The sequence below is a fragment of the Moschus berezovskii genome, chromosome 4 (genome assembly GCF_049115385.1).
Source record: "Moschus berezovskii isolate FMDL1 chromosome 4, NW_MosBer_1.0, whole genome shotgun sequence".
Classification (NCBI taxonomy): Eukaryota; Metazoa; Chordata; class Mammalia; order Artiodactyla; family Moschidae; genus Moschus; species Moschus berezovskii.
This window is the reverse complement of record NC_142463.1, coordinates 55,283,270-55,294,589: the sequence shown is the minus strand read 5'-3', so window position 1 is coordinate 55,294,589 and position 11,320 is coordinate 55,283,270. Positions and strand designations below refer to the sequence as shown.

At 31.4% G+C, this 11,320-nt stretch overlaps 1 protein-coding gene across 1 annotated transcript; it reads right to left on the bottom strand.

The window, feature by feature from the left end:
* Positions 1-552: 552 nt before the first annotated feature.
* DNAJB4 (DnaJ heat shock protein family (Hsp40) member B4) lies at positions 553-10,389 on the bottom strand. Its single transcript, XM_055401325.2, has 3 exons — positions 9,697-10,389; positions 3,128-3,696; positions 553-1,733 (listed from the first exon to the last, which is right to left on the bottom strand). The coding sequence occupies exons 1-3, from the start codon at positions 9,905-9,907 to the stop codon at positions 1,500-1,502; spliced, it is 1,014 nt and encodes a 337-aa protein (XP_055257300.1). The 5' UTR covers positions 9,908-10,389; the 3' UTR covers positions 553-1,499.
* Between the last annotated feature and the right edge of the window lie 931 nt (positions 10,390-11,320).

The following is an 11,320-nucleotide window of genomic DNA, read 5'->3' as shown; positions in this document are numbered from 1 at the left end:
CAAAAAAGCCAAATACTGTTTAATCCCACTTATAAGAAATGTCCAGAATAGATGAATCCATAGAAGTAGAAAGTAGACTAGTGTTTGCCAGGGGCTGGAGGAATGGGAAGTGACTGCTAATGGTTATGTGGTTTCTTTTTAGGTTGATGTAAATGTTCTGAAATTACAAAGTGGCTCTATAAGGTGAATATACTAAAACAACTGGATTGTGTACTTTAAAATGGTAAACTTTTTAGCATGAGAATTATATCTCAATAAAGCTGTAAAGTATATGGTGATTAAAACCTATGTTTTGAATTTCTAAAAGAAGACCATATTCTGCTAAAAGGTGATAGGGTCCAACAAACCTTGTATACCAATCATCCTGAAATTTTCTTTTGAACCAAAAACTTTGTTTCAAAATATCATTCTTACTATAGCTATAAAACAGAAAACAGAATAATTTTTTAAATGTAAATATATTTAAAAAATTAAAACACCTAAGAAATGCAATCTATACATATGAAAAAGTAAAATATTTATATGCATAACAAGTAGTAGCAACATCATTCATAAGCAGCAGTTAGTGTTTATTTTCCCCATATTTTGGTTTAACACCATAGTGGTAGTTTATTCTTTTTAGGGAAATTGCATATGGTACATATAGCATATTATGAGTAAGTTATAGAAGACTGTGTAATTGGAAAATTAATTCCAAGTAACAATATTTCCTCTAAAAACATGTTTATTATCAAACAAATTATCCTTAACTAATGGACAATAAAATGTACCTATAATTTATTAAGTCCAAGATATATAGTTAATTTGCATAAAATTATATATGGCATTTTAAAAACAACCTATTTCTAAAATATCAGTAATTCAGGCAATTGGGATTTCCACAGGAGATAAATTGCCATTAATTTCCTTTTTATGAAGAAAAGGTCTGTCTTAAGAACATTATAACTATGTTAGCATACTTGAAAAATCAAAATGGTGAAATATATGTATTAGAATACTCTCTTATGGGTACCAGCCCTATAGCAGCATTTCATATGATTTTAATCTAGTTAACCAGATTTCCAAATAACTTGGGTTCTTCTTTTCTAGAAGTACCTATCACATGTATAGTTTAGTTAAGAATTTAAATTTCCATTATAAACGAGAACCTATCACACTAACAGTGTAAATATATAAGAAATAAAGTACCTGGATAGCCTAGTACTTTATTAGAAATACATCTATTAACTCCACATAAATGAATTTTACATGTAAGCAAAATACTAAAAAATTCTGACTTGGGAGAAATGAAATAAAATACAGTGAGTGGTTTTCTCTTCATCTCTAACTGCAAAAATCCCTTTTGCCTTTTTATTTGACCCGTCTCTATTCATGCAATGTAATGAACCCTCAAAATAATTTACATGTCTTTATACAGAATTCACATCTACATCAGTAAATGGCCAGTCCTTTTATATTTTCAGTGCCTTATCAAAATATGGTTAACAAAGTTTTTCATTCTATGAGGCAGGAAGATGTTTCCTAAGTACTTCTTTGGATGATGAGGATATAGTATCTGGGAAGGAAACCTCAAATTCTATTAGAAGGTCACCACGTTGATCAGGATTTTTCGGGAATGGTAGCCCATATCCGATAATTCTTCGCCTCATTCCAGGTTTCACAATATCATTTACTGTCATAGGTATGGTTCTTCCATCCATGGTTGGCACATTAATTGAGCAGCCGCACAATGCCTAAAATGAACCAAATAAAATTAACAAACTTCAAAATATAAAAGTCTAAACAAAAATATTACCCACTGTAAAGAATGCTTCTAAGGTAAATTTTTAACCTCCAAAAGAATATCAATAATTTTAAGACTTTTTCCCCATTAGAACGTACCTTCAGGACACACATAATCAGATAATTTACATAAGAAGGAAAGGAGAAGGGGAAGGAAAGGAAAAGGAAAAAGGAAAACAGGAGGAAAGAATGTCTTTCACATTGTCCTAGAATGAAATGAACTGTTTGAGGCTGCTATTACAACATTCAAGTTGCAAGGATGGAATGGGAGAAGGGAAGAGGGAGAAATTAAGAACCAGAAAGAGAAAGATAGGAGCAACTACATACTTCTCCGGAATGAAAACGTTAGGACAACAAACATATTTATTGTTTTAGTCAGTAAATATTTACTGAGTACCATATATGCCATATGCCATATATTTCTCTAGATGTTGAACACATAGGGACCATGAACACAGAAACCACCTCAAGGAATGCACAAATTCAGAAGCAAACCAGTAATTATAACTTTACAGTATAAAGTTGTCAGAGAAGTATGTGCAGAATTCCTGTGTGAGACAAAGGGCACCCAACGTACCCCCTTAGCTTCTGGGAATACAGATTGCTTGAGGTAAGCACTGGACCATTAGTAAGTCCTGAGGTAGAGTGAGGAACAGCAGTGTTCCACAGAGGACAATTCAGACAAAGACAGAGGTATACAAGTTAATAATACACCAAATATAGGGAAATGTATATACATGTACAGGTAGAAATTAGATTAAAAACAACCTGTTAGTTTAAGCTAAAGAGTTTAGACTTTATGGTAGATGCTCTATGAAGTTATTTAAGAATTTTAAGCAGGGAACTGACATGGGCATATTTGCAGGATTATAATCCAATTTGAGAAACAGTGCCTAAAAATAGAATAAATACAAACTAATGTATTAAAGCAGTACCCTCATAACTTATTTTGTCTTTTAATGCCTTGTTTGTTATATAATTATTAACTCAAGTTAACAACTTTGGAAGAAATCTTATACATGGACTAAGGTAATGAGATTACAATGCAGATTTGACAAACTGCAAAAACAAAGTACAGATAATCCATACTAGGTAGGCCTCATAGTATATAATCTCATTAGAACTTAAAATTGGCATTTAAATTATTAGTATAAATAACTAAATTTAGAAAATATAATCTTATCCACAAAAGAGGCAAAATAGTAGTATTACTTTAGAGGATTCTTATGAAAATTGTAAGAATGCTGTGTAGTAAACATTAATGTTAGTTATTATTTAGATAAATTCCCTGAGATTACATGTATAATTCTGTTTGGTTTCAGAATCCAATGTCCTACTAACTTACCTCTCGTAAACTAATTTTAGCAGTATAAATTATATTTGACCCATCCCTTTTGAATTTGGGGTGATCTTTATCTTTAATGACAAAAACAATGTCTGCTGGAATACTAGTTGGTGTTTCATCTCCTTCCCTTGGAAAAGTAATTTTGGTGCCTTCTTTCCACCCTTTTTTAATCTCGATGGTGAGAATTTTGTCCTCAGTTCTATAACTCCTTCCATCAGGGTTTAACCTTTTCCGAGAAATCTTCATTCGTTTGGTACAACCACTATATATTTCTTCAAGTGATACTCTAAGTTCATGAATAACTGGAGGATCTTGTTTGAGGCGGGATGGCCCCACAGAATTCCTGTCTCTTGGATATCCATTCATGCTGAATCCAAAGGCGCCAAAAGGATCTCCATCTACTTCCATTTCATCAGAATCTCTACCACCACCCATCCGTCTTCCAAAGAAAATTTCAAAGGGGTTGGAACCTCCAAAAAATGCTGCAAATGTTGCATGAGGATCACCATGAAAGGTGTACCGGAAGGTACCTCCTTGTCCATCAGTACCTCCTGCTCCTCCTTTCAACCCTAAATGAGAAGGTAAGCATGGTTAGAAAAATACTTATAACTCTTGAAAGTTAAACTTTGAAAAATTGTATTACTCAAACTTTGGCTAACTTAGATTGCTATTTATTAATATTGATCAGAAATGCCATTATAACTAAATACAAAACAGCCATATAACTACCAATCATTCCACCCTAAGTTAAATTTTTAGCTTTCAAATTCTTTCTCCAAATCCCCATCTTTAAAGATAATTTATTCCCAACTCTTTGTTCCATGCAGAAAAAAGAAAATAAATAAAAATTGGGAACCTCTTATAAGCTACTGGTTTGATGATCTGAAGTATATAAATTTAGGTTTTTAAAAAATGTCATTCAAGGGGTGGGGGGAGGGAAGGATTGGGAGTTTGGGATTAGCAGATGCAAACTACAATGTATAGGATGGATAAACAACAAAGTCCTATTGTATAACACAGAAACTATATTTAATATCCTGTGATAAACAAACCATAATGGAAAAGAATATGTACATGTATAACTGAATTACTTTGCTGCACAGCAGAAATTAATACAACACTGTAAATCAACTATACTTTAAATATAATTTTAAAAATAGCAACAACAAAAAAAAGATGTCAATCGAAAGGTCTTCAGTAATCAATGCAAACAAAATATGTAACCTAAATCTTTGAGCACCATCATTATCAGTGAACACAAATCAGTGATATAAAATATCATATTCAAAATAACTATCTTTATTTCAGATCATCTTTCACTGTTTAAGAATTAAAATAGGACTCATTCATGGCAGAAAGGAAAAAAAATTCCATTAACAGAAAATTTTAGACACTAAAATTATTATCCATATCCTAAATAATGAAATTGTTTATCTAGGCATATCACATGATAGCATTAACTTCAACAGCATGTAAAAAGAAAACTGAAATCATGAGCTGTAAACCCTTTTGACCTGTAAGACCTTTGGGTTGGTTATTTTTGTCTATTATGGACAACCTGCTTCCGACACCAAGACAGTGACTCTTTGATTTGTTCTCTAAGACTCAACTAAGCAATTAGTAGTTCACAACAGATAACATATTTGAAGTAGTATTTTCTGCTACATACTGACGAAAGATTCTACTAAAACCTACAAAACAACAGTATAGTGATTTTCTAAGGGATCGATACTGACAAGGATTTATATCATAACAGTCTCAGCAAAGTTTCTGGATGATCCTTATGGGCATTCCTGACCAAGGAGACAAGCAGGAACAGAACCTAAAAATTATAAAACTGTAAAAAAAAAAAAAATCCAAAAGAATTAAACTAAGAGGGTCAAATATGTTTCAGTGAGTAATTTGGGGGCAGGAAATACATTTTATTCACTTTTGCACTGTTCATGCATACAGTTCTGAAAACAACGGCCACTCATGTTTGTTGAATAAAAGGAAGAACTAATTCTTAAAGTGTTCAAAAGAAACACTAAAATGTGTCTTCGATGTCAAGACAGAGAAAAGGCAGAAGCAAAAACAATATAAAGTATAATTACACATACACATATGAGAAATTTAATAGTAAAAAACTCTACTGAAGTCACTCAGCATGCTTTCTCAGAGAGTTTTAAATGTCTTATTCTATTTGGCATCTTTCACTCAGGATATGCCTTGTAGAAAACAATGACAAGTATAAGCAGGACAAGAACTTTTAACATACAGCTCATTCAAACCTCCTTTCTCTAAATTTTAGTGGTATAGTTATAACTCCAAATGTTAAAAAAAGCTAGTAGCAGATTTTTTTTTTAAATGATAGAATATGTGTATAACTCAAGGTCATTACCAATGTGATTAAACCAATACTAAATTATTTCAATCACTCCATCTTTCATCCCACAAATAGAGTATAACAATTTAACAGAGTTCATAAAGTAAATTGAGTAAACTAGCCTGCCCAATTGAACCCTTTACAAGACAAAATCTAAATGTTTTGGATGTATAATGGATTCATGAAAAGAAAGAATTACATTTTAAGTTATTGCATCATGGGTTTGGCTTTTCCCTAAAAGCCCTTTGCCAAAAATGGTAACTCAATCAGGATTACTGAGTCCCTGAGAAGATTCACACACTGTTTGAACTGACATTCATCAAAGATAACAAACAGCCTCCAATAAAGCTTTGACACTAAATAGTCAACTGTGTACTACTGTGACTGAGAAAATCCTACCAAAATTCACACTAATATAACATGAATTATTATGCAAGTATCACTTGCATTGCCCAGCACTTGAACAAGCCTGTCATCAACTATACAGTCATCTTTTCACTACATAATTTTGACCGCTCATGGAAAATTTTAGTATGCAGCTAGACTACCTATGCTATCCAAAATTTTTTCTAGACACCATCATCACTTCGTGTGAGCAAGAAATGTACCCCAGAGTCAACATTTACTTATGTTGTACCAAGACTGCTATTATTTAAAAAAACAAGCAACCAACCAATTTGCAATCCAAAAAAATATTATGTGTCTGTGATATTATTCCTAACAATGATATCCATTAATTAGTTGATTAAAGTTTATCAAAAGTAGCAGCACTGGAGAAAAATCAGGACTTCAATAAAAAAAAATTATATGACTTTAATAACTGCTTTTAAGGAGATCTAATATGTAAAAATCCAGATTTATAACAATACTTAGAGTTAACTAGCACAATGAGATTCTTTAAAGTTTTGATTCATAGAAATCCAATTTACTTACTTTTCTAAATATATAGTAAATAGATTATTAATTAACTATATAAAGAACAGAAGCAGCAAACTGATATAAAGATTGATAGTATAAAGATTAATGTACTAAACACAGATTTGATCACATAAATACTACCTTTCAGTATTTAAATTTTAAGTTATTGAGTGAAACATAAACAATAAAAAAAGGAAGATATGAAGAGAAAGAAATGTTAGAAAACTAGGCCACTATAAGGATGTGTTACTGAAAATCTGTTTTTAACTCTTTTAATATGAACTTCTGTTGACATTCACAGAACAATTCAGAACTAAACCTAAAACTGTGGAGGAGAAATTAGATCAAAATCCAATTTCAAGTTTCAGTAGTTCTATGTTTTTTGTTTTCAAATTATTCAACTATGGAGAAATATCTCTATTATAAAACAATTTTATTTATTCCATACTATAAAAGTAACACATTGTAAATATACCATGGTCTTAGTGAAGTTATAGAACTGTGCAGCCATCACCACAATCCAGTTATAAAACATTTCTATCAACCCAAAGAGTATTTTCATTTCTATTTGGAGTTAATCCTTGCTACCACCTCTAGCTCTAGGCAACCACTGATCTGCTTTCTTTGTCTATAAATCTGCCTTTTCCATGCATTTCATATAAATGGAATAATAGAATATGTAGTCATTTACATATGACATAATTTTTGAGGTTATTTCATTTACAAAGCATGTTTTATTAAATCAGTCCTTTTAATTGCTAAGTAGTGTGTGTGTGTATACATATATACCACACTTCATTTATCCATTTACTAAAAGATGATACTTTCGGATATTTTCATTTGGGGCCATCACAAATGATGCTGCTATGAACACTCACATACATGTCTGTGTGGACCTGTATTTTCATTTCTCTTTTATAGATTCCCAGGAGTAGAAATGCTGGGTCATATGGTAAATTTAAAACATCTCTTTTTTCAATCCAGCTTTTTTAAAACCCAACATTTAAAATTGTGGATATTAGACATTTTCAAAACACAAATATACTGGGATCACTGGTTCTCTTAGGTCCTAAATATATAAATTTAGCATGCTTAACTCATACAATTCTCAGTTCATGGTTTATTCCCACAGCTTCAGGTTGTACAAGAGACTGTAACAATTCAGGGGTAAAAGTGTATCAGGTAAATTAGCATTTTGGCATTTTGTTACCTCTAGAGAAACACAGAGGGCTATGCAACCAGGCCTGCGAGCACAAACAGATCAATGACAGGCAAAGAAACAAAAATATTTTCCCATGTTTTAACAGTATACTTAATGAGATATTTTGAATAAAGGATAAATAATTATAATGCTTTTCTGTAAAGGAAGAATAATTTCTGAAACATAATCAAATAACTTTCATTTTAAATGTATTTTAAAGTAATATAAGTAGAAAATAGTATTTCTGAATAATATATTTCAATGCTTTAAAAAACTTATTCTTCCCTATTACTTCTATTGCTTATATCAATTATCTAATTAAAGAATAAAGATTTGGGGTACATAGATGATCCTGTTTTTTTAAAAATTCACTTCACTGATGATGCTCAGTTAAAATCAAACTGGAGAAATATAACTCAAGAAAAACACTATTAAGAGGCAATGTTAAGTCAAGAAAAATGTATCATTTGGTGACTTGAAAATTCTGAAGATAAATATCCTTAGAAACACTGAATCTTATGCTTTAGTTATAGACAGATTTGGGCTGTTAGTGAGGTGTGGATTAAATCAATGGATATTTGCTTTATCATGGGAATTCATAGTGCTACACCCTGTTTGTAGATTTCTTTACAAAATTACAAAATAACTTCTTCAGAAAGAGTAGTATATAGCTAGTAGTATCTGAGAATCCTGCTTCGCTTTTGAGATGAAACAAATCATAGTATTTTGAGTAGTATGGCCATAAGGAACCAGCAGGACTGAACTGCCCACTTCTTGCTTTTTTCAGTCTTTACTTTGCAGGAACCTGACACTGCAGGTACTCATAGCAGCAGAAACTGCAATTTGGGGCAACTCAGATCAAAAAGAAAAAGCATAACAAGAAAAACAAAAAAAAACCTCTTAACAATTACCATGCTTAACTAAATTTAACTTTTTAACTCAAAATACACAGTTAACACTTCACTGTATTTTAAAATAGATTTTTAATTAGGGAAATTTAACATTAAATACAATAAAGCCAAAAAAAAAGTTTTCTAACTACAATGAATGATTTAAAAATAATATTTGAGGAGAAAAATTAGTAATAAAATAACTTGGTCCTGATATAAAAAGTTGAAATTTCAGAACTTGTAAAAATTAAAATGTTCTTGTTGCTGTTAATTAGCAATTTTAAATAGCTTTACTTTACAGCTACATTTATATGGCGATGATGGACAATTTAAAATCCAGAATGATAAAAGGATAATCTTAAATTTTACTCCCATTTACTGTATTCAACTAGTTTCAGATCTCACAATCCAAGAAACAAAAGTGTGGCAGGGAGAGGAAAGGGAAGTTATCGTGCCTTCCTCTACACCTAGATAGTAAAATTTCTAAAGAAATAATGTTATCTTAAAGTAAATCAGTCATTGTTCTAAAGAGGTGGCCATTTTAGGTCAAAAATTGCATTTCTGAGATCTCATTTTCTTGGCACACAATTACTGTTTACAATTAAGCTAAAAACTTGTTCTGGTATTTTATGACATCAGGAAAATTCTTTCCTCTCCAGGCAGAATGCCAAAAACAACTACAGCTAAATGCCTGGGCCTTCGGCTTCTCAGAGAGAAGATTCTGTCCTGTTTAATCTAAACTAGCTTTGCCATAAGAAAAAAGGTAAAAAACTTCTTTTGTTTTCGTGAATAAAATATAAACTACCCAGAGTTTGAACTGCCAATCTTAAGATTTTAAATGACTGAAAAATCTTTATTGGCTCTGGTTGAAAATTCATTAGAAAAAAAAAAAACAGGTTGCATAAGACTTTTGACACAATTTCTTAATGAGTATGGGAATTTAAGGTTTCTTTTCAAATAAATATTAACAATACAAATCTAATGGCAGAACATATATATTACACAAAATGTCAAAATCCAAAAAAGGGCAAACAAGTACATTTCATTCATAGCTATGTAACATTCATTCATATGATCAGGGATGAAATCTTGCTTTTATCCATTATTCGTCTATTTTTGAAATGTCAGAGAATTTAATAACCAGAAAACTGATAGAGGAAAAAGAGAGACAGAAAGATATACACTGAATTCTTACCTTCCTCCCCAAACTGATCATATATTTCTCTCTTTTTAGGATCACTCAATACTTCATAAGCTTCTGCGACCTCTTTAAATTTTTCCTCTGCCTGAGGAGATTTGTTCTTGTCCGGATGAAATCTGAGGGCTTGTTTTCGGTAAGCCTTTTTAATATCTTCATCTGAAGCTCCTTTTTCAATTCCCAAAATGCAATAATAGTCTTTCCCCATTTCGAGTGCCTTGAAATGAACTTAAGATTTCCCTTTGTGAAAGAAAACAGCGTTCCCAGTCTTAGCAATACAATGATTCTAAGAAAAATAAACCAAGCTGAGTATTTTAAAAGTTAAAGCAAATCAGCAATTCAGCTTCGCTGTCTTAAGGCAGCAAGCAGACAGCGTCTCAGTATTTAATTCCTTCCCCAACGGCTCACTTACAGATAAATATACACTACACGGGAGACGGCCTCCTTCTAGATCCTCCCATTTTCACTACGTGTCTCTGCACTTTCTAGAACAGCAAATGCTACAGGACGTCACTTCCCCAGCTGCCTCTAGTCAAAGTACCGAGCTAGGTTTTCTCCTCCTCCACGGTTAACTATTCGTTTTCCTTCTGGCTCTACCATACTTGTTTCCTTTTTAAGAGGGCAAGTGGATTCAGAAACCAGTATTTCAGCACAGAATATCATAACTACACATTTACTTACTCCATTCTAGGTGAAAAAGCAACAAAAAAATCATTATAGCCATTAAGTATCTTATTAAAATTAGATATATACAATTAAAAATACTTTAGTTTTTTTAATTTCAACTTCAAGTCATTCAAATTGATATACAGTATTAAAATATGGTTTAAATTAAAATTGTCAAATAATTTGTGTCATTTTCAAAATTCCTAGGGTCTGCAATCAGAAATGCCAGGAATTTCACATTGTAAAAGGCTATATATCTTAAGTATCAAAAGCAATATTTTAAAATAAGTAAAGGACTTAAATATGTCTTTAGCTGGTGATTTTAATAAGTTTTGTGGGGTTTTTTGTAGTATGCAAGAGTTAATAGTTCAGGCAGACTAATACTTGTGAAAGCTTCATATCTGATTTAGTTACTCCAACTAAAACAGAATGATATCTGCCCTCCTCATTCCTAGGGTCACTATTTAAAGAATTTTTGTGCTGCTTCCGGAAAAACAGGAAAAAGTATCAGGTTTCAGGCAGTAAAAACTCACGTTTCTTTTAAGACTTTAACTGGATCAGCTTAGAATCTGGATATGCTATTTACAAAGGTATAATATGAGAAATTTTTTTTCTTTTAAAAAACACATTTTCCCTAATTAACACTCATTGAAAATTTTGGAAAACACGGAAAGACATAAAAAAAGTTTTTAATCTTACCACTTTATGTAATCCTCAATAAATGTCAGTATATTTCCTTCTAATCCTTTCTTTTCCTATGAATATTTATGGTTATTTTTTGTAGTTTTCTACTTTTTTTTAAAAAAGTTTACGTCATGTATCATTTATACACTGTTTTGATGCCTGCTTTTCTAGTATATATTTTGGATATTTATAAGAAATATTTTCAGTGTATATAACTCATCTTTTATCTTCTACATAGTTTTATCTTTTCAAAGCTGTTCCTAGTTCTAAT

What these genes read in the sequence shown, in the direction of transcription:
- DNAJB4 (XM_055401325.2), bottom strand. Translation starts at nt 9,907, where the DNA reads ATGGGGAAAGACTATTATTGCATTTTGGGAATTGAAAAAGGAGCTTCA. An exon ending in TGATCAGTTTGGGGAGGAAG is followed by an intron (nt 3,697 to 9,696) that starts GTAAGAATTCAG and finishes CTTCTCATTTAG; the next exon opens with GGTTGAAAGGAGGAGCAGGA. An exon ending in CTAAAATTAGTTTACGAGAG is followed by an intron (nt 1,734 to 3,127) that starts GTAAGTTAGTAG and finishes GGTTCATTTTAG; the next exon opens with GCATTGTGCGGCTGCTCAAT.